The sequence below is a fragment of the Lissotriton helveticus genome, chromosome 1_1 (assembly GCF_964261635.1).
Source record: "Lissotriton helveticus chromosome 1_1, aLisHel1.1, whole genome shotgun sequence".
NCBI classification, from domain to species: Eukaryota; Metazoa; Chordata; class Amphibia; order Caudata; family Salamandridae; genus Lissotriton; species Lissotriton helveticus.
The window spans coordinates 1,250,270,080-1,250,294,327 of record NC_136057.1 but is presented as its reverse complement, the minus strand read 5'-3'; the positions used below and the strand labels follow the sequence as shown (position 1 = coordinate 1,250,294,327).

General features: G+C 47.2%; 1 protein-coding gene across 9 annotated transcripts in view; it reads left to right on the top strand.

Moving 5' to 3' along the window:
• Window positions 1–24,248, top strand: part of KIF21A (kinesin family member 21A) — an 820,176-nt gene that overhangs the window by 281,302 nt on the left and 514,626 nt on the right. For all 9 annotated transcript variants that reach the window (XM_078679965.1, XM_078679910.1, XM_078679946.1 and 6 more), the window contains exon 10: window positions 8,310–8,373. In XM_078679965.1, the coding sequence (XP_078536091.1) occupies window positions 8,310–8,373 (64 nt within the window). The remainder of the gene's footprint in view (window positions 1–8,309; window positions 8,374–24,248) is intronic.

Below are 24,248 nucleotides of genomic sequence, written 5' to 3'. Positions count from 1 at the left end.
CTGCACTAGTATGAATATGAAGAGAATAAACGTCATTGTGTAGTGCAGATTCTTATATGCCAACATGTCAGTCCCGGTTCCAGGTCGTAGTTTGCCCACTTACGATACAGCAAGTTGTGTTCAGCAAGGTCAACTAATCAAACGAAAATCACAACTACAAAAACTCAACTAAGGTCATCATCACAATCTAATGCTAAATCTTTACATAGACATTTTTCATCCATTGCACATAGTTTTTACACTCATTTAAAGGCACTCCCGTGTTCCCGCTTCTTCCCACCACAACTCAGAGCCTCAAGCACTAGTTCACCCCTCCTAATCATCCTCTTCCTCCGATTCCAAGTCCTCGCTCTCTGGCAAGGGCACACATGGTTCCCCCCTGTATTTATTCCATGGCAACCACACTTTATTCCATTTACGGGGACAGGCCCGCAGCATATATACTGCCCTCTCCCTTACCATTAGAAGGTCCATATTTCTAATCCAGCCATGCTTCGTAGGCACCTCCGGGGCACCCCACTTCTGTGCAATGTCTCTTTTGGCCACTGTCACTGCCAACGTGACCCACAATTGACCATACCTGTTCAGGTCAGTAGGGTCCCAAATGTTTAACAAGCATTTACGGGGTTCAGGAATGAGTGACACCTCAAGAACTTGGGATATTGTGCGCATAATTTGCTTCCAAAGGTCCTGGATCAACGGGCAATCCCACAGTGTGTGGAGCAAAGTACCTTCCTCCCCGCAGCCTCTCAGACAGAAGGGGTGTGGTGCTCTCTGTATTTTGTGTAGAAGTGTCCTGGTGTAGTAGGTGCGGTGTAGGATCTTGAGCTGGACTAACCTGAATCTGGCCGAGATGCCCACTTCCCTCGGCGATGCCAACGCCTCATTCCACTCTGTGTCATCCATGTCCCCTATGTCTTCAACCCACCTCTCTCTAAGTGTCTGCGTAGGGATTGTCAGGTTGTTAACCAGTTTTTTGTACGTAAGAGAGGTCGCCTTCTGCTCCATAAATTCTGTTAACAATCTGTCCTCCAATGGGGACGATTCTGGGAGTGTGGTGTCAAGTGGAATGGCTTGTAGTAGGGCGTGACGGATTTGCACATACCTGAATGTTTCATTGGGGCCCATACCATACTGCTGCTGCAGCTGTGAGAATGTAATCACCGAGCCCTTATCCCAAAGATCTCCCACCACCGAAATTCCAATTTGATCCCAGCGTGTGAAGCCCTTACTGACCCTCAAGTTTCCTAACGATTTCGCGTCCCACAACGGCGTCATTCTAGTGATCTTCCCCTTCCACCCCAGTCGTGATTGTGCTGTATGCCATAAGGTAGCTGTATGTAACGTTGGTCCAAGCAATTTTCGAACCTGTGAGTGGTTGTATAACACTGAAAGCATGCCGTCCGTCCCCAACTGCGACCAGTCCGCTTTATAAGCGGGGTCATCCCTTGGGACATGGATCCAGTAATTAACTACCTTAAGTTGGGATGCCCAATAGTATAGTTGAAGGTTGGGTAGTGCGATCCCTCCGTCAAACCAGCTGCGAACCAGCTTGTCATGTGCTATACGAGCTGGGCCATTGCCCCACAACAGAGCAGATACTAGCGCCTTGACTTGTTGGAAGTAGCGTGGAGCTACTACATGAGGGGTGTTTTCCAGCACATAGAGAAATCTAGGTAGAGCCATCATTTTATATAACGCTGCCCGCCCAAGGAGGGTCAGCGGAAGGGTAGCCCAATATTCAACGTCCGCACGCAGACGCGTTAGAGGCGGCACTAAGTTCGCAGCGTAGAAGTCCGCCGCGGTAGTGGCGATGAAAATGCCCAGGTATTTAAAGGAGCCGGTCGCTAATTGCAGGGGGCAGTCATTCCGCAGTAACGGCTCCTGGCCTTTAAGGACGAATATTATGGATTTGGACCAGTTCAGGGTGTAACCGGACGCCTTCCCGTGCTCATCGCACAGAGCCAGCAGGGCAGGAATCCCGTCATCGGGATTGGTCATGTAAATCAGCATGTCGTCCGCATATAAGGAGACTTTATCTTCCCACCCGCCCTCCCAGGTGATGCCCCGAAACAGTGGTGTCGCTCTGAGTAGGATAGCTAGCGGCTCCAGTACCAGCGCAAAGAGCAAGGGGGACAATGGGCACCCCTGCCTGGTCCCTCGTCCCAGGGGGAAGGTCTGTGAAATGTGACCATTCGCCACCACCTGTGCCATGGGTGACCTATATAGCAGCCGTATCCATGCTATAAATTTTGGGCCGAAGCCCATACGAGCAAGGACCGCAAATAGATATTCCCATTCCACCAGATCGAAGGCCATTTTGGCGTCAAGAGATAAAATGACTGCCTGTTCTGAAAGGAGATGCGCTCGCGCCAGGACCCCATGCACTCTCCGCAAATTCAGCGACGTGCTTCTGTGTGGCATGAAACCCGATTGATCGGGGTGTATGAGGGTCTGCAGATGCTTAATCAGGCGACTAGCCAGGAGTTTCGCTAGGATCTTTGCTTCCACGTTAAGCAAGGAGATAGGTCGGTACGAGGAGCATGCCGTCTGCGGCTTGTCCGGCTTAGGAATGGCGACTATCGTGGCCGTGCGTTGGTCCAAAGGGAGTTCAGCTATGCCCAAACTCTCTACATACATATCTAGCAGGGGTTTGCTCAACATGGGAGCCGACGCCTTGTACCATTCCACGGGTATCCCGTTAGGTCCGAGTGCCTTTCCGGATCGCAACGACAGTATTGCCAATTGGATTTCGTCTGTGGTTAAGTCAGTGTCTAGTTCCTGCCGCGCGTCTTGCGAAAGTTCGGGGACAGCAATGTGATCAAGCGATGCTAACGCCTCCCGTTCTGTGACAGCCCGAACCGGTGTGTATATTTCCTGATAATGTCTTGCCAAGGTGCAAACTATATGCTCAGGGTGTGTGTGCAGCTGTCCATCCTGTGCATATATTCTCTGAATACCTTTGTTACAGCCACTCCTTTTGTCTAGCCAAGCCAGCATTTTCCCTGCTTTATCGCCCAAGTCATATACCCTGTGTGCGGTGCTTGCCAAGTGTCCCTTGGTAACCATTGTAAGATGGGCCAAATGTTGTTGTTGACTGAGGTGTAGCGCATGCGCAGTGGCAGGGGTGGGGTCGGCCATGTGCGCAGTGTTTGCATCATGTAATGCCAATTCCAATTGTGCGAGGTCCCTTCTGGAGTCTCGTTTGTGTCCCGTGATAGCCGCTATCGCTGCGCCGCGCAAGACTGTTTTGTACGCCTCCCAGAGCACCGAGGGTGAGGAAACTGTGCCTACATTTTCTGTAAAATAGTGAGACGTGGCCAATTTAAGCTTTTTCCTAACAGCAGGGAGTTGTAAGTAATTGGGATATATAGGATAGATCCTGGCGCGTTTTCTCTCCTTAGTCGTAATGTGGAGGGATATTGGGGAGTGATCAGATATACCTCTAGGCAGGATCTCTAGTTTGTCTACCGATCCCAGTCCCATCCCCACAAAGAAAAGATAATCAATACGTGAGAGGCTGTTATGTGTAGCTGAGTAATGTGTGTATTGAGTCGCTGTGGGGTTTAATTGACGCCAAACATCAGTGAGGCCTAGCGCGGTCAGAAAACCAGGAAGCGTGGCTGTCCCCCTCGGGCGGTCTCGCATGGGAAAGGTGTCCAACTGCGGATCAGTTATGGCATTGAAGTCCCCCCCAATGATCATGTCGCCCTCTGGGAGGTCAAGTAGAAATTGACCCAGCGCCGGCAGTGCCGTAGAGTGTAGCGCTGGTGGGATATATACTGACACTATGTTGAGAGGCCTCCCTTCCCACTGGCCAGAGAGTGCCGCAAACCTACCCTGGTCATCCCTCTTGCGGCTTTCGACCATAAATGATGAGTTCTTCCTAAGGAGTATCCCGGTGCCTCTCGATCCTGTAGTGAACTCCGCATGAACCGCCATGGCATAACCCCGCCTGTCGAGCGCTTTGCAGGTGGACCCAGCCAGGTGTGTCTCCTGCAACATCACCAAGTCAGGCCCATGGCGTTTGACCGTCTGGAGGACTAACCCTCGCTTAATTTTGTCTCCCAGTCCTCTAACATTCCAGGTGAGCAGTTTTAAGGGGGACACCACTGTCATCGGCGGGCCATTGTCTGCGGGTGTGTTACTAGCTCGCTGTGCCATTTGGGACCAAGAGTAGTACTACTGACGTGTGGAATCGGAGTGTAAGACATATGCAATGACTTGCGCCAGGGTACCATGTGCGTGGAGCCTGTAGCGGGTTCGCGTGGAATCGTAATGTAACATAGATGCACTGACGTGCGTTAGGATACCAGAAGCGTATGGCCTGGAGTGCGGCCACGTTCCATATTGAAGAGGTGATGATGACTAAGAACAACAACCATAACATTAGAACTATCCCCCCCCACCCCCTCCCTGCTCCCCTGCACCACGGACGAAAACCCGCCCGCCTCCCCAACTTGGCAGAGTGCTTAATCCCATCCCCGTTCATCTTACTTGCTCGTGGGGTTGGTGAGACCCCTACAGGCACCGGCCAATGCCCGCCCTACTCAGCTCCAGTAGCACCAAGGACCCAAGGGGCTATAACTCGTCTTCTCTCATGCAGTCCAGTCAAATCAGCCCCTAACCGGTTGTCCAGAGTCAAGGGGGTCAGTTTCAAGATCCGACTCCAGGGCCGCTGCTCCTTCCTCGTTCGTGGGACTTCTCGACGTGTGATCCTCCTGTCCTCCGCTGCGGCGTCGCTGTCGGTCTCTGTGTGGGCGCTGTGGTTGGCCCACCTGTCTCCATCCATCAAGCCATTCCCTAGCCACTTCCGGTGAGTCAAAGAACCACGTTTTTCCCTCGGCTACAATGCGCAATTTGGCGGGGAAAAGCATCGAATACGCCAGGCCTCTGTCTCGTAGCGCTTTTTTCACATCCATGAAAGATTTCCTACGCCTAGCCACCTCCGCCGTGTAGTCCGGAAAGAATGCCAGTGTTGAGTTCTGAATTTTCACCGGCGGGGAGACTCTCGCCGCCTGCAGGATTGCGTCCCTGTCTCTGAAATTGAACAACCTGGCCAGTACTGGCCGTGGATGTGCGCCCGGTTTGGCCGTTCCACCGGGAACTCGGTGTGCTCTTTCAACAGAAAAGAAGTGAGACAGACCTTTAGGTTTCAGCTGGGTTTTGATGAGGTCCTCGACGTATAAGTCCATTGCAGCTTTACCCTCCGATTCCGGCAGGCCGAGGATGCGAACGTTGTTCCTTCGGGAACGCCCTTCCTGATCGTCGAGCTTCTCTTGTAACTGTTTTGTGACTTTCTCCATGCGCTCCATGGCTACTTGTAGATCTGATGTGTCCTCGATGAGCGATTTCGTCACAACCTCCACTTGAGACACCCTCTCCGCCATTTTCTTGAAGTCCGCCCGGAGTAAAGTGACCTCGGAGGAAATGGAGCCCACCGTTGTTTTGACCTCGGTGAGGGTTTTCATAACATCCTCCAATGTCACCTTGGGCGCACCACCCGCTTCTGGAGTCGTTCCAGCAGAGTGACGGCCGCCAGTCTGGGACTGTCCATGTTGGCCGTATGCAAATTTGTCGAGCTTCGCCTGTGTCGACGTACTCCTCGTGCCCTTACCGGCCATGTCGTCTTGGCGGGGATATGCGTAGTCGGACGCTGGGTCAGCCTTGTGGCCACTGAGCCGTGTATTGCCCCCGTGTCCCGGGTGGTCCAATCGTGCGTTGCACCAGTCACAGGGGGGAGCCGGGTATCTCCCACAGGGTGTAGTTGCTCCGCAGTCGGTGGTCGTGGTGACCGGCACGCTGCCCCGCAAGGATTAGTAGCGCGATTCACTGTTCGGCTTTACCCGGTCTGTGAGCGCCTTGCAGCGCAAACTCGGCGCTTCAGCGAGTCTTCAGTGGGTTCTCGCCGGGGGGCCCCCGCGGAGTGCGCCCAATCTCTTCTGCGTCACTCCACAGCCTCGCCAACGCGGGGCTAACTGCTTCAACTAGGCTCCACTCAGGGTTCTCTCCGTGTCAGAATAGTGGGGCGCTGATGCGGCCCCTCGCCAATGAGGGGCGAGTCTCGGAGCTGCAGCAGCGCAGGGAGACGGCAGGACCCCCCAGCGCTGACCGCCGTAGTCCAGTGCGAAAACGGTGAACAAGATGGCGCCGCCCGTGAACCAGGGAGGCCCTCTCCTCCGTCGACAGTTTTGTGTCTCTGGTATGGTGTCCTCAGCAGGCTCCGGTCCAGAAAGTCCCCCGGCCCACACAGGGTTCGCCGCTGTGCAGGTGGCGCGCTCGCGCTCCCCCGCAGCAGAGTGCAGCAATGGCCGGCTGGCTTCACCTCGTCCGGGCCGACATGGACGGACTTCCGCCCGGGTCCCACCAGTCACTTGAGGGCGGTGCGGCTATGCCGGTGCAGGCCCCAGTCTGCCGCCGGAGATTAGAGCAGTTCCCGGGGTCCGTTTTTTACCGGGGCTGGAGCATGGAGCGCCGCTTGGGTCCCCGCACCACCGTCGCTCCTTCGAGCGGGCAAGAAATCGGATGAGTGGTCGGATAGTCGATGCAGGCCGGTGTTCCTGGAGGAGCTCCCTCTTCAAGCTGCCACCATGTTCGGCAGTCGGCCACGCCCCCCCTTATTGGATTTTTTAAATTTTTGTGTTACTTTGTATAATACATTTTTCTTTAATACTGTTTTAGTATTGCATAATACTTACACATTGTTCTACATTGAACCTGTCGGCTCTGTGCCGTAGCTACCAGAGGGTTGAGCTCAGGTTAATTTAGTGACTATAAAGGTTTACCCTGACAAGAGTTGCGATTATCCCTTGAGGTGCACTGTCGCTCATCCAATTAATAATTCAGTTTTTTACGCTTGTACAATAGGACACAGGACAAAAAAAAAAAAGAAAAATCCCAAACTTTACTTATGGCTAAACCAAGATGTAGTAGAAACTATATCAATATAATCTCCATTAGGAGCACCTCCTGTTTTGTGTCGTTAATTAGAGCAAATTGTAGCACTCTGGTTACTTCTTCAATTGAGATCTGTATATATTAAGACACCATTTTGCATTCAGCATATTGTGCATGCGGTACTAATTACTGTTGACCATTCCACTTGGATAGGTGAGGACTTCAGTATGTGCTGCCACAGTATCCGCTCTGGTACCACATCCGAGTTTATGCGAATCTGCTGCCCTGGACAGATGCAGATTGGTGCTGTTGCCGAGTTTCTTAGTCTGGTTTTTAGGGCTCCCCATCCTAGGATCTAACAATGAACCTTTTAACGGAGGACTTCTTTGAAAAGCATACAGACCATTCTGAATCAGAAAGTAATGGCTCCCATATAATTTCGCAGCTAGAGAAAAGGTTGTGTGAAAATACACTGAATATTGAGTACGTTTTCCACTGCCAGTAGGACATCAGAGTTTTGAGTAGGTACTCTCAAGCTTTATGAGGAACGTTTTGTCCCGTGCTGCTTAACAAATTAACTTGGTCACTTTTGAAAATAATGGATCTTCCATAGATCCACTTGAAGCCCTTCAACCTCTTGCACAAGACTTTTACATCCTGAAACTCTGAAGACTGTATCTGACTATGACCTGCATGGGGGGGAAGTTCAGGTCTCAAAATGAGGTGGAAAGGGTACACAGAGTGGTGTAGTAAGTGGGACACTTACTACACCACTAACCTAAAGGTACTGAGGATTCCTAGCTGGTTCGGGAATAATTTAGAGAATGTGCATCTATGAGATATACGTACAGAGTGCTCCTCTTACTTACAAGTAACTTTTTTTTTGGTAGTGTGAATACAGGTTTACATAAAGTAGAGAACATGTTTGAGCAAAACATTTTTTTAGAGACAGATTTGCTGTAATGATGATGAAGATGGTGACTGGCCTCAGCCTCTGAAGTGTCCTCTTCCTAAGGTTTTTAAAAAAGAAAAGAAAATCCTACAATTGAAGGTTAACCCAGTGACAAAGTATTGTGTTTATTTGAATTGTACCCCATTTATCAGCCCTTTCTTTGCCCATTAACCAACAAAATATGACTCTTGTGCTAGAATTCTGGAATAAGTTTGTTTGTGTTCCGAACCTCCTCTCAACATAATTTATGCAAGTGCAATATTAAAGAAGACAACAACACTAGACTAATTTGTCTTTGTTTGGATTACTGAGGACACATAGATATACAGTTTATGTAAAAATGACCCTGTTTCTTTGTATATCTACCAGTGGCTAATAAAATTCATCTGTCCTTAATGGAGCGTTTATGTATTGTACTAATCTTTGCTTTGATGACGAGTCTCCTTTTTTGCTTTTTTAGGTGATGGAAATGAGGAAATCAGCAACATGATTCATAATTACATTAAAGAAATTGAAGACCTCAGGTAGTCTTTTGTTGTTGTTATTTTTTCTTTACTTGGGAAGATATTTCTAATTGAAATTCTGTTCGTTTAGAAATCTGACAGTGTATTAGCAGGCAGTAATTTACAAAATATAAATGTTTTTTGTAATTATGGTTGATTGGTTTTCAAGTAGAATGACCTAGCCGTTTGGACTGATCGATTTATAGCCTTCAAGTTTGGTTTCTCTTTTTATATGGCTGTAAACAACTAACGACAACAACTTGGTCACCTCATCAAACCACTATAATTGGCAAAAATAGTGAAATATCTCAAATATTTCTGAAACAAGGTGTCATGATAGGAAAGAGCTAAGTCATTTAAAGAGTAAGGGAAGTTAATGCAGAAAATCTAGGGAATTCTTTTGAAATTGCGATTCTGGTGCATACATATGACTAAGAGGAGAGATGCTTAAACAGAAGAATGTAACATTAGCTGGAGTAGTTCAATCCAATATGGAAAGAATAAAAGGAAATAAGAAGGTAATGTGGACGTCAGAGAATCTGAATCCCACACCATATATTTTTGTGAGAAAATGTAAGAACTGAAAACAATGGTTTATTTTCATTCAGAAATTATATGTGCATGATGAAGTGGGAATACAACTTGAGTCTAAGAAAATTTGCATAAAGTTAGTAAACATTATGTTATATGTTATATGGTATTTAAAACGCGCCCAGCTACTCAATGGAGTGTCCGAGCCCAAGAGTTACAGAGAAAAGAGGAGATAAAGGGACAAGTCAGTGGAAAAGGAAGTTTTTCAGTTTCTTCCTGACATGGATAGCGTTCCTAAGGCTGGCAAGTCAGGAGGGAGGGAGTTCCAGGTCACAGCTGCCAAATAGGCCAAGGAACTGCCACCCTTTCTTTTCAAACGGAATCTAGGAATTGTGGCCAAATACGTGTTGGAAGAGTGCAAAAGCCTACTGGGAGTATAGAATGAAAAACATTTCCTTAGATAGGAGGGGCCATACTTCTAAAAAGCAGCATGAGCTGTTACCACAGCATTGAAGGTGATCCTAGCTTTAATGGGTAACCAATGTAGTTTGCGCAAATGATGCGTAACACGGGTACGTTTGGGTCGGTCGAAAAACATTATAGTTGTTAGGCAGCCGTAATACATCATAGGATATTTCACAAGTAAGTTTAGGGAATTACTGACACTGGCAGCCTAGGCTCTGTACTATCCCATACCAAGCGGTATTATAGGGTTAGCTGGCAACAATTCTCTATTAAAAAGAACCTTCACAGTCGTGGTTTGGATTTAGTGCAGCTCATCCCAGACAATGCTATGTTTTCATCAGCAGAGTGACTGATGTAGTCTTTTCAGGTTTCACAGAACAATTTCATAAAGAAATAGATTCATCTCAGTGTGTGACCTATGCCTGGATCTAGACTTGTCCAGTTTAAAGATAGCAATTGATGCTTGTGATTTATGTTCGCTCTGAGGGAAAGTTTGACCATGAGAGAGGAGGTCATAAGGATGACCTCTAAATAACATTTTGTCTCGCTTCGTTAGAGATGCAGAAGCAAAGACACACTATGTTGATCTGAGTGAAGTGAATGCTCCAATTTCACGTCAGTATTGATAGTCTTGGCAGTGAACTTGTCTCGTTGTTGAGTGGTGTGATTTTGAGCAGAAAAGTGATGACTGCCAGTGGCAGCGATTTGACCGTGAATATCTTTCAAATGAACGAATGATGGTGCTTCATTGTTGAAAAAGATCCAACTCCTTAGGATGAACATGTCCGCACCGCTTCCTTTTGGGCCTGAGGACTTAGAGGAGGACTAGGGCCCCTTTTGTTTTCTCCTTGGCTATCATGTTTTTTAGCTTATCACACAGTCTGGTTCCTTCACAATCTTCTAATGTCCTTTTAGGCATCTGCTCCTAGGTCCTAATCTCACGAGCCGCAAAAAAACTAGAATTTTAGAGGCAACTGGCAATACAGTGCAATTCTGTTACTGGAAACATCTAGGTTTACCAAAGACACGACCTTCGTTTGCATTATGTCAGTGTAATTCAGACCTCTTTTACCCTCATTTAACACACCTTTTAGCAGCATTTTAAGATTCAGACACTGCAATTTAGTTTTGGAATGGCTTTTTGTGGTGCAGGAGTTTCAATTTAGGAAATAAATAGCCTTGATAGGCTGGTTAGCAGGTCTTCTTTTTTATTGGATATGTTGAATTTGGCCCACCCTCCCCCACTCCCCCCCAACATTTCAAATTAATTTGTGGAAAAAGTGTTCTATGGTCCCCCACAAGCAGCAGACAGTTATTCTAATATTTATGAAACGTCAGTAACCATTATAACAACTTATTCCATAAGATTCTTGTAAAAAGGCCATTGGAGGCTGGAGACCGAGGGAAAGCTAAGATTATTTTTCCTCGCGGAAACGTTTCAGTTACTGGAATACAGTCACAGTGGTACAAGTGGGAGCATGATTGGTGATAGACCAAAAATACGTACAAGAATATGAACAACAATGTGATTGCAAAAATAATTTTAAAGACTAAGTAGGGCCCGTGGTGTGATGCCGCAGATAGGTCTGGACATCCTCATTGGCCATCATGCTTCACCTGGGCTAAAATCTAATTTCCACAACGTGGCCAGAGCGGCCTTACAGAAGTAGACCAAAGATTTCTTAAAAGCAACATTGCCTTTACTATTTTGATGTGAGCCAAGGGAAAAGATTGGTCTTCAGAAGTCTTAGAGTTCAGGTGTGTAGTAACTCAAGACAGCAAAACCTTTAAAGAATAAATTCAGGGCCAGATGTACAACCCTTTTTTGCGGCCGCAAACTGGAGATCCTCCCGTTTGCGACTGTAAAAAAGGGTAATGGCATGTATAAACGCTATTTTGCGAGTCACTGACTTGCAAAATACGATTTGCGACTCCCGCCATTAGGAAGGGGCTTCCCCTCCTAATAGCGAGTCACCATGCCATGTACTTCAAGTAGGTGATAAACCACTTGCAGATGGGAAGAGGTCCACAGGAGACCCGTTCCCCTTTCTGAGTATGTGAAAAAATATTTTTAAGAGCAGGCAGTGGTCCCAGGGACCACTGCCTGCCCTTACAGAAATTAAACTGAAAATGTCATTCTTCTTTTTTAAATGCATCCCGTTTTCCTTTAAGGATAATGGGCTGCATTAAAAAAAAAAAAAAAAGAGACTGCTTTATTTAAAAGCAGTCCCAGACATCTTGGTCTGCTGACACCATTAGGCCAGCATCCCTGGGAGTGCTAGCCATTACTAATGGGGTCGCAAAGTGCGACAACCTCATCAATATTCATGAGGCATTCAATTTGCGACTCCATTAGGATTCGCTAACAGTGTCTGAGACACTGTTAAACATCCCAGTTTGCGAGTCAAAAATTGTGACTCGCAAATGCAATGCAATTCTCAAATTGGAGGGTCATACATCTGGCCCCAAATGTGATGTCCAATCCAGCTTAATGAAAGGAAAGGTGCAGTTGTTAGCCACTATCCCGAAATAAAATGCAGTGAAGAATGTCAAAGGAGAAGAAAAGAAAATTCTCCGCTGTATCCCTTAACACATTTGGCTAATATGACTTTAAATATTAATAAACAATAGAAAAAGCAGCAATAAAAATGGGCTCTTTTAGATAAATATTCCCATCCTTTTACTAAGCAATTTCAAATAGTAAACACAGAAATACTAGGAACAAAGATCTGTCTTTATAAGATGCCACTGTAGGGCAGCACAACAGTATTATTCCCCGCACTGCCCCGCCATGTGCAGTGTTTTCACGCAGGCAGGTGGGCCTGGGGAAATTATTTCTCTGGGAAAATGTTGCATTTATCCATAGTTGGATGATGACCTGCTATTGCCTTTGGCAGTGTATGTCTGAGTCAAAAACACAGTGAAGTTTAATATTGTGTGCATATTGGTGAATGTTGGTGTCTTGTTTAGTTGTAGGACTCCCATGTGTTTCCTGAAGATAGTGGATTCTTGAGAGACCCGATATGTAACAGGTGGAGGGGGCAATTTGGCAGAGTGCACCTGGATATTGCATTGTATTTTTTAAGAAAAGAGGTGAACCAGCTGATAGGGCTGTGTGAGTGATAGCCATGTGGATGGATTTGATATTACGAAGGGCTTGAGGATCAAAAGTGTTGAGGGCCACTGGGAGATCAAGAAGTATCAGAAAGCATAGTTTTGCTGTATTGGTGTCCCTGAGTTCTTTGCCCGACCCGCCCAGGATTTGGCCAAGAAACAGGAAATGGTTAATCTGCCACTGATTGGCAAAGCAGCCTGGATTAGGTTTGGATATTGGGAGCATCTGACTTGTTTTAGAGTAAGTTGAGTATGTTGACTTGGTCTTTTTTATTTTTTTTTATTTTACTGAGTTTTATATAGCGCAAACTTGACCCGAATCGGGTATCAGAGCGATTTACATAGCACCAGTTGCATTACATGAGGACACATTCATTTTTTTATTGTTAGGCACGGGGAGATTAAGTGATTTGCCCAGAATCACAGGATGTTCAGCGTCATTGCAGAGATTCGAGCCCATTTCCCCAGATTCGAGGTCGACCGTCCTGAGTTGTAAGTGTGTCGGAGAGCGATTGTACGTGAATTTCTGTTCTTGGCTTTGTCATATGAATTGGAAAGGTCAAGGTTGTTGCAAAAGGAGTTTATTTTGGGATCGAGGTTGTTCTTTGTTATTTATGTCAAGTGAGACTTCTTGTCAACATTGAATCAAGACTGCCTTTCAGGGCCAACTTTGGAGGGCCAACTCCCTACCAAAAGAGAAAAACATAAAATGTTTGAGATGGCATTCCGATGTTCCTGTTGGTATGCCATTGCATATATAGAAAACAATGCAATATTATTTTAAGTCAGCCACGACCCCCCACATGCCAAACATGCTAACAGTGGCAGTTGATCCCTCAATTTAAAACTCTAGCATAGGAAGCAGGAAGGCCCCATAACCTGCCTCCATTCCGCAGGAAGGCCGCATAACCTGCTTCAATTCCAATAGCTCTGTTGAGTAGGATTATGTGTTGTCTACAAATTTAACAAAGGTGCACATGGAGAACTGGTGCTACATGTAAATACCATTTTCAATTTCATCACAGGATCATTGTTAATATTCATGTTAGGACAGAATAGCCAGCTCATTCTTTTCCTCGATGTTGATGAGCCGTGAAGAATAGAATTGTAATGTCCACTTGCAGAGGACTACTGGGCTACTTGGGAGTCAGAAATGGAAACAAGATTGAAGAACAGGAAACTTGTTCTCTTTTGGACAAAATCTCACTCACTAATATACGGAAAAACCAGAGCTAGTCCCATTAGCCACTAATTGTCAGGAAAGAGCCCTTCGTTCACAGGCAACATTAACAAAATGAAAAATAACCCTTTGCACATATCCCTATTTAAGGTAAAAAAATGTCTCTTTAGTTTGTAACTTGAGAGTGAATTAAGATTTTGTCTTTTACTGACAGCCAGAGAATTATGTAGATCAATAGTCAAATAGTTATCATGAAAAAAACGTACGCAAGGCTAGACCACCCTGAAATAAATGATGAGCCACTCTCTTAGCTTTATAAGGTAAGTGTTGGGATGCCCAACACAGCTAATATACCCTTGGAATGTAAATCAGCAGTTCAAAACCAGTGATGGTCTCAATGTAGCAAAGCCCTCAAAGTGCACCAGAAGGCGCTAAGAGATAAAGTGAGGCAAATATCAATTGAGGGACATGTGTTTTCTCATATTTAAGATGATATGCAGTGGAAAATAATTTTTGTTTCACATGTGAAACATAATGAAAAAGCAGGTTGAAGAAAATGTATTAGGATAATGAAAAGCACCATAATATACTTGGGGGGGGGGGGGAGGGGGTATGCATTGGTTTAATTTGCTTGTGGATCTTATACCCGGAGGTGTACAAGGCCATAATAACATAAACCTGTAGAAGAACTGGACTAAAATGACCACTGCAGTGCAATCAATCATTAGTTAGTAGCCTAAACCAAGAGAAAACAAGTTTAATAACAACTTTCCCAAAGCATGTGTACTACAGGAGAACGAGAGATTGCTCAAATGCTCGAAAGAGAAGGGTTCATACACCTCCATAAATATTTAAAGGAATTCTCCCAATGTCCCTGGGGCACATTATAGATAAACATTCATCCATCTGGGAGTGCGAAAAATATTTCTCTTGTAATTGCATTACATTTTCTGAAATTAAAATGAAGCAAATCTTTTATTTAGAGTGTGTCATTGCAGAGTGAATCTCTGTGCACAAGGTAAGAATGAAAAGGTTTACCTTTTTTTTAAAATTCTTTTTATTGGAAGTAAAAAGCAAAGCAACACATTACAACGTCATAATGTGCTGCATCAAGACACAATCTATCAAAATTACTCTCCCCAATATGCTCCTGTCTCCCACCTCCGCCGAGCCCGCAGTCAAGTTATTCAGTAGTCGCAGTAACTGCTTGTATCTGACTTTGAACATAAGCTCTCATAAGTCAAGGTGGAGCACACAGGCCCTCACATTGGTCTTTCTTTTTCCCCCATAATTTAGTCCAATTAACCGGACAGCCTCTGCTTTCATATACCTCCCTCTCCGCTAGCATGCACCAGTCTAAGTCATGCTTCCAATAGCCCAGTTCCCATGGCTGTTCAGCCTTCCAAACATGAGCAATATTGTGTTTTGCAATCATTAACCCCAAGATCATCCAGGTCTGGTCCATGTGGGTGAGGTAGTTTTCCTCCCCTATGTTTAACAAACACCATTTTGGAGAAAGTTCCACATTACTAGTTACAAACATTATTTCAACAAGTCACCACTGAGTCCCAATACCTCTATATGACCGGTTTTCTCCAATGATGTGGTAAAATGTACGTGTGTGCCCACATTGATGTAGACAGTGTGGTGTAGCTGCTCTGCCCATCTTCACAAGGTTAGTACATGCCTAATAGAACCAGTGGAGAACCTTTAATTGTACTAGACTGAATCTAGAGCGGATGGCTACCTCCCATGGGGACGCTAGGGCCTCTGGCCACTCTTCGTCCTCCAATCCCCCAAGGTCACGCTCCTAGTGTTCCCTAAGGCTCACTAGGGTGTCAGGTAAGTTGTTGATGAGCTTGCGATATTTGAGAGAAACTCCTGTCGTGGGCATAAATTCAGTCGGTAGTCTGTCCTCAAGTGGGGAGGATCCAGGGGTTTCATGTCCTGTTGGCAATGCTTGAGATAGGGCGTGGCATATTTGGAGGTACTGATAGGCCTTGGTATTTGCCAGCTGATATTCCGCCTACATACCCGTAAATAGGATAACCCTGCCTGCAGCCCCAGGTCATCCACTCTTGTGATCCTAATAAGATTCCACTTATGGAAACACAGTTGAGTACCCAGAGTCTCCATAGGGGAGTGGCCTGAATGATCCTGTCCTGCCAACTCTGGGAGTGTAACATATCATGCCAGAGGGTGGGATAACCGCTGGCGGGGGTGCAGGGAAAGATGTGGGACGGCTCCCTCCATATAGTGCCCTGAGGTAGCCTACTGGCTGCATGGCATACCAGTCCATAAAGTAGGGCGGCTCCGAGTCTGGGAGATGAACTCATGGTTGATGGCTGCGAGCTGCCCTGCCTGGTAATAATTCTGTATATCCGGCAGTGCAATGGTACCATCGTAACAGCTCCTCATTAGTTTCTTAGTAGCTATACGTGCAGGACCCCTGTTCAAGAATAGTGAGTTTCTCGGTCTATAACCTGAAAATAGGAGGCTGGAGTCAGGTAAGGCGTGTTAAGGAGTGCATAAAGGAAACCGGGCAATGCCATGATTTTTAATAATGTGTCCCTTCCCAAAAATTACAAGGGGAGGGACATCCAATGCTCCACATCCCTCCAAAGACATGCCAGCGGGAGTGTGGAAAACACTCTGTTCCTCAGTGATATATTTTCCCAAATACCGCAACCCCTCCTGATATAGATGGCATAGCCATGGGGCAGCTATAGTGCAACCCTGTGGAGGAGGTAAATCAGGGATTCATCCCAATTGATCATGTATCCCAAGTATTGATGGTAGAGAGTGAGCACATGTATGATCCTGTCAAGGGTGTGGGTAGAGTCAGCAATATATATTGTCAGCATAGAGGGAGATCTTATTCTCTCACTCCTCCGTCCACCGGAGCCCTCTAGTCAGAGAGTCTCTACACATCCATCGCCAGTGGCTCCATGATCAGTGTACAAATCAGGGGGGAAAGTGCTCAACTCTAACACATACCCCGCAGGAGTTGGAACGCTGAGGACACACCACCATTAATGGTCACTTATGCCAGAGGATTGGAATAAAGGAGATGCACCCATGATAGCAAAGGTGATCCAAACCAAACCGCGGAGGACCTTGAACATGAATGGCCACTTGACCGTATCAAAGGCCATTCGCGTGTCAAACGAGAGCGCAATGGCATCTTCACAAATCTTTGCTGCACCGCCCACGACCCCAGTGAAGGCACCTCAAGGTGTGGTCTGTACTACGCCCTGGCATGCAGCCGGACTGTTTCGTATGAAACAATGATTAAATCACTCACACCAATCAGGAGGCCAGTAGCTCTGCTAGGCTCTTTACTTCTTCGTTGAGAAGGGAAATAGGGCTGTAGGAGGCAAAGACCTCAGGTTTACCCTCCTTGGGTATGACATCAATGCTGACCCGTCTCTAATCTCTTGGTCCTTTCACGGCTCTTGAAAAAAATCTTAAGAAAGAGAGGTGCAATTGTGCATGCTGAGAGTTTATAAAGCTCACTAAGGAGGCCATTAGGACTCATCGCCTTACCAGAAGATAAGTCTTGGATTGTCTGGTCTATCTTGTCTTCTGTGATTTCTTGGTCTAGTAATGTTTTGTCCGCCTGGGAAGAGTAATATCAGATAGCGATTCCAGAGACGCATCAGCTGTATCCGTGAGCGCTGTGTGTACAGCCGTGTACAGCAAGCCACGAAGGCATTGGCTATCTCTTGTCTACCCGCACGCATTCCACCATAAGTTAGTATTTCCGGCACCCATCGAGATGCCCTTTCTGTCAAGCCAGGCCAGCAATTTTCCAGCCCTGTCACCTACCTCATAGAGGGGGCGTTGCGTGGCAAGATAGTGAGTTTTAGCTGCCTCCAATGCAACATCCTTGAACTCCTTATTTAAAGGCCAGGCGGTGATGCCCATCCACTAGATCAGCGTGCAGAAGCAAAGACTCCAGCTCTTGGATTTCCCATTCCGAATCCTCCATGGGTGCCCGTTTTTCTTTCTTGTGCCCTCTGACCCTTTATGACAGCCTTGAAAGCCTTCCACAATGTCTGTTCCGATTCCACAGAACCCATCTTGTCCTTGAAATATTGCCAGTTACTGTTCTAAGGTTAGTACAGATCTGAGGTATCTTGGGATACCAGGAGCTAATTACATGACGCCTCTGTTCATCCCAGTGTGGGTTACCGTAAATTGCCCAGATCGGGGAGTGATCAGGTATCCGCCTGGCAAGATGACAAACTTCCCTAAAGTAGGGGAGCAGATGAGGCAGGGTACGGATATAATCAATTTGTGAAAGGCTGCTGTGGACTCCTGAGTGAAATGTATATTTTAGCTCCTTAGGGTTACAGGGTGCTCCTTGTAGCTACAAGTCCCAGAACCTTCAAAAGGTCAGCCAAAGTATGACGGGTCGCGTGAGTGTGTCCAGCAGGCCATCCGTTTTAAATGTCACAATGGGCCACATTGAAGTCCACTATAAGGGCACCATCAGGGAGCTTTGATAGAAGACCACTAAGCTCTGCGAAGGCTGCATCATGTAGGGGGTATGTATACTGAGAAGATGTTGACTGTGGTGTCCTCCTACCAACCAGGGAGTGCTGCATATCTCCCATATCTATCCACCCAGGTGTTCTGGACCAGGAAAGGGAAGGATTTATGCACCAACACCCCTGCCCCTCTAGATCCCGAAGTGTAACTTTATATACCATTATCTTAAATCTGCAGCGATCCAGAGAGCGGTAAGTCTAGCTCCATAAGTACGTCTCCTGGAGTAGAACGAGGTCAGTGAATGTCACTAATGATACTGGAGTACTACCCCCTCTCTTAAATTGGTCTCCCAGCCCATTGACGTTCCAGGACAATATTTTGATGGCTAGAGATATCAGAGCCATAAGGGTAGGTGTGTTAGGCTATAGAGGGCTGGTAAATAGCATGGCAGGAGCGGAGCAACAGCAGTGTGAGAGCTGAGGGGAAGGAGCCAGTGATGTGTCAATACTAGTGTGCTGCACGTTAAACATAAAAACAAAATCATAATAGGCAAACCTAAACAAGACTCCAACAAATCCCGCCTCCCTGCACAATGGACCTAAAACTGCCCACCCCCCAACTCTGCAGCGCACCTGTTGCCTCTATAAAACATATTTAACTAGAGGTGGCTGAAACCAACACCAAAGTGTTCTCTGTTCACATCCCTAAGAAAGAAAAGGTTTTACAATGTCCATGTTGGCCCTCACTGTAATGTCCGGCCAGACAACATTAATCAGCGTGAACAATGACCCCCACTGAATATTCCTAAAAGTAGATAATATATCCAAATGCATACATGACCCACAGACCTTGTAGTTTTTAATAATTTGTTATCAAACATACATATTTTTCTTGTTTATTTTTCATTAGTTTTATCACAGTTTGTTCTAAAAGACACACTTATACATGTAATAAGTAATCCTATAATAGTGTGTACAAAGAAAAAGAGCCCTAAATCTATATTAAAAGAACAATAGCTGTACATATATCAAAATATTAGACTTACAGATCATGTGAAGAAAACACTACAATAAAATACACAACTACACTAAACATATACATAACACACAAAGTTGACACATAAAATACAAAAAAATTACAATAAGCGAAGATACGGGGTGTGTGCGCGCCGACACGCGTTTCGGAAGTACCAAATATTAGAAATCCTTCATCAGGGCGCAAGCTTCATTATAATTGAGTGTTGGTCACACAGGGCCATCTATATTTATGGTACTTGTTCCAACAATAGCGAAACAACAGGGCTCTAAACACAGAGAATCAAGTGTCTGTGGGGACAAGCAAACAATAAATCATATATAAATATATTAAATAATGCCAATCAATTGGAGCAAAATCACAAAAACAGTTACTGATATCCGATAGATGTGCCATCCAAATTCAAAATACCAACACCTAGAGTGTAGAAGATAGTAATGTAAATGAGCCCGAAAAAGTGTAAAATATATTGACTCATAATACTAGGAAAAGAAAATCAGGGGACAGGGTATAGAATCCAGAATTCAACCAAAAATGGAGAAGAAAGAATGGAGAGAAAAGAAGCCAATAGTTACATAGTATCAAGGCAGAGACTGGCCCTGGGCGAAACCAGGGGGCTAAGGATGGTCTTGAGGCGTAGTATAAAAGGATCAAACCCCAGGGATTCTGGTTAGGTGTATTAAATTCCTTAAAACAATATATAAAGTATTTGTGGAGGTTTTTATCTGCAGATCGATCGAAGTATTTCACGAAAATGGTGGTACATACGTAAAGGTGGTACACCTGGGATACGGAGAAGGGGGCAGCAGGCCTCAACCCAGTGCCACAAGCAGTGTAGGTGTATCGTACAATAAAATGTGACCACAGCAGGGCAAGCAATGCTGAAAGGGAATAGATGAAGTGCTTAAAAATACACCTTCCCCTATGCTATGTAAGCAGTCATGAGCGATTGATAAGACAGAAGGACTTACTTATTTGTCCAAAAGGTGAAAATATATAGGGAATCCCATACATGTGTTTATTCAAAATTGTTAAAAATCGTAATTCCAATGTCGTCGAGGCTCACCCATTCGTGAGGGCTAGGGATCTAAAGAGAAACAGAACATCGGCGTTGAGGTACAAGCTGTAACGTGGGGGAACAACCACACACACACAATTCAGCGAAGACATCACAGACTTCATCAGCCCGCACGCCCTCCCCTCCACTGACTACATCCTCCTCGGGGACCTCAACTTCCACCTGGAGAACAACAAGGACCGCAACACCACCGCCCTGCTGGAAAACCTCGCCAACCTCGGACTCGAGCAACTGGTCAACACCCCCACCCACTACGCCGGCCACACGCTTGATCCCGTCTTCTCTTCCAGCAAGTACATCACCTTCAGCCACGCCACCGGACTCCACTGGACCGACCACAGCTGCGTCCACTTCAGCTTCAAAAGATCCACGACCCACCACCACCCGCAACAGGTACCTCACAGGAATTGGAGCAAGATCACCGCAGACCAGCTCACCACCTCCCTCAGCCAGAGCCCACCCGCCAACACAACGGACCCCAACGAAGCAGCCCGCAACTTCACACAGTGGCTGACCGCCTGCGCCGACGACCTCGCGCCACTAAAGAACCCTCCCAGCAGACCCAGAAGCAAGAAGGCATCCTGGTTCACCGACGACCTCAAGGACTCCAAGAAGACCTGCCGCACCCTCGAGAAAGCCTGGCTCCTCGACCGGACCACCGAAAACATGACCGCCCTCAAACACGCTACCCGCAAGCACCACCAGCTCATCCGCACCACCAAGAAGAAATCCCTGAAGGAACGACTGGACAACAACGCCCACGACAGCAAAGAGCTCTTCACTATCGTCAAGGAGTTCTCCAACCCCAGCACCGGCACCAACGACATCACTCCGTCACAAGACCTCTGCGACTCCCTCGCCTCGCTCTTCCACCGCAAGATCGCCGACATCCACAACAGCTTCGGCGCCCCACCCACGCACCCAACCGTCGAACCAACACCCCCCACCGCCACCCTTCGCACCTGGACTACGGTGACCACCGAAGACACAGCCCGCACAATGAACACCATCCACTCCGGATCACCGACCGACCCCTGCCCACACCACGTCTTCAACAAGGCCGACTCCACCATCGCACCCCAACTCCAGAACATCATCAACGCCTCCTTCAACACCGCCACCTTCCCACAGAGCTGGAAGCACGCCGAGATCAGCGCCCTCCTGAAGAAACCTACAGCGGACCCCACCGATCTCAAAAACTTCCGCCCCATCTCGCTCCTCCCTTTTCCTGCTAAAGTCATCGAGAAGATCGTCAACAGACAGCTGACCGCCTTCCTCGAGACAAATGGATCCCTCGACCCCTCGCAGTCCGGCTTCAGAGCCAACCACAGCACCGAGACCGCCCTCATCGCAGCCACCGACGACATCCGGACCCTGCTCGACAAGGGGGAAACAGTGGCCCTCATCCTCCTGGACCTCTCCGCTGCGTTCGACACGGTCTGCCACCGCACCCTAGTCCAGCGCCTCAGCAACATCGGTATCCAAGAGAAGGCACTGGAGTGGATAATCTCGTTCCTCGCCGGAAGAACACAAAGAGTCCGCCTCCCCCGTTTCGCTCCGAGGCCACCGAAGTCATCTGCGGCGTCCCGCAAGGATCTTCACTCAGCCCCACCCTCTTCAACATCTACATGAAACCTCTCGCAGCCATCGCACGCCAGCACAACCTCAACATCGTCTCTTACGCCGACGACACCCAGCTGATCCTCTCCCTCACCAGAGACCCCGACACCGCCAGAACCTGCCTACACGATGGGATGAAAGACGTCGCCGAGTGGATGAAGGACAGCCGCCTGAAACTGAACTCTGACAAGACGGAAGTCCTCATCCTGGGATCTTCGCCCTCTGCCTGGGACGACTCCTGGTGGCCCCCAGCCCTGGGCACCGCACCCAAGCGAACCGACCACGCACGCAACCTGGGCTTCATCCTGGACCCCTCCCTCTCGATGACCAGACAAGTCAACGCCGTCTCCTCATCGTGCTTCAACACCCTGCGTATGCTTCGCAAGATCTTCCGCTGGATCCCGACCGAGACCAGGAAGACTGTCACCCAGGCACTCGTCACCAGCCGACTGGACTACGGAAACGCCCTCTACGCCGGAACCACAGCCAAGCTACAGAAAATACTCCAGCGCATCCAGAACGCCTCCGCCCGACTCATCCTGGATGTGCCCCGACGCAGCCACATCTCCAGCCACCTGAGGAACCTGCACTGGCTCCCCGTCGACAAGAGGATCACGTTCCGGCTCCTCACCCACGCACACAAGTCTCTCCACGACCTGGGCCCCAAGTACCTCAACGACCGCCTGACCTTCTACACGCCCACCCGCCAGCTACGGTCCACCAGCCTCGCCCTTGCATCCGTACCACGCATCTGAAGAGCCACCGCCGGAGGAAGATCCTTCTCTTACCTGGCTGCCAAGACTTGGAACTCCCTCCCCATCCACCTTCGGCTGACCCAGGACGATCTCGCCTTCAGGAAACAACTCAAGACCTGGCTGTTCGAGCAGTAGCATACCCCTCCCCCCAAGCGCCTTGAGACCCTCCCGGGTGAGTAGTGCGCTATACAAATGGCATGATTGATTGATTGATTGATTGACAACTATGGAGTCCCAGAGTCTCAGATTACTTACTTAAGTTATATAGGTAGAATACTTCCCGCCATCATGATATGTAGAACATGGGGTCAGAGGATGAAGTCCCGCAGTCTATGAAAGACAAGATACGGAGCCAAACGGGGGACTCGGAAATTAACCTACAGTGAAATAAGGATATCCCTCTAACCCCTTATGCCTCCAGGTCAGAATGTACTCACATAGAGTGTCTGCTACGCGGACCGTGTCACTGCTACTCCGTGGTCGTGCCTAATGTGAGGGATTGGAGAGGCGGTCCTTATATCTGGTTCAAACATCAGACAAAAACGCTTAGAAGACGCACACTTGTGCGTTTAGAATCTGGTGTGATAAAGTGTAAGCGGTGAGTGGGAAAACGTCCGCCATATTGTAATGTCTTGCGAAATAGAACAGGTATAGAGCCTAATGACAGCAAATAGAGCAAGGATAAACAGGGTGACATGGCTCATAATCAATGGACTATGAAAACGGTTACAAACTCATAACAGTAGATAAAAATTGATTAGAACGCCGAAACCGAAAGGAATGAACTAAGACAGCCGCCATGTTTTGCAGACACTAAAACTTTGGCCAGATTAGAGTGGCTCTAATAGTAACAGGAGAAACAATCTACCCTTAGGCTGAAATCCAAGCAAGTGAGCGATGATAAGGTGAAAAACGCAAGAAGATAGCATACCGGGGACAACCAGAAGCAGCACCCGAAGGTATGCTATAGAGTGAGTGGGGATACACTAATGCTCTCAAAATCGAGCTTAATATACCAAAACTACGGCCATAGTAGTGAGAGAACAGAGCTGGCTAAAAGGAAATGATAGTCCAGTGGAAGCTGTCTCATATATAACTATCCGGCTTCTATGGTGAGTGCACTGGTGGATTGATGCCAAAAATGGAGATGTTGGATCTGGCTATGAACTGTAATAGGGAAGGACCGAGGGCAGCAGCCTATAGACAGTGCTATGTGAGGAATGGCATCCTAGTATGGATAAGGGCCTCTGTGAAGTGAGACAGTCAGAAAGTACTGTTCTCATGCTGAACCTAAACGGCTGGCCTAATGCCGGGGGACAGACTATAATAACAGTCTGAAACTTGTTAGGTAGTGATATGTGTGTACACTAAGTTGGCTGGCAAAAGTGATAGTGAGCAGATAAGCATTACCAGAGTATGCCAAGTGTATTAAAAGAAATTAGGGGTGTATTTAAAGACGAGAACCTCAACATATAGTCTTTACAGGGGAGAAAAATGGAAAACTGGCAAGGAATAAATCACCTAGAATGACCAAAGGTCCTTCTCATATTATGGCGTTTTCCCATGGTAGGGATTCATTGAGACCAATAGTCGCTGTCTAGAATACTTCTCTTTTCCGTCTCAG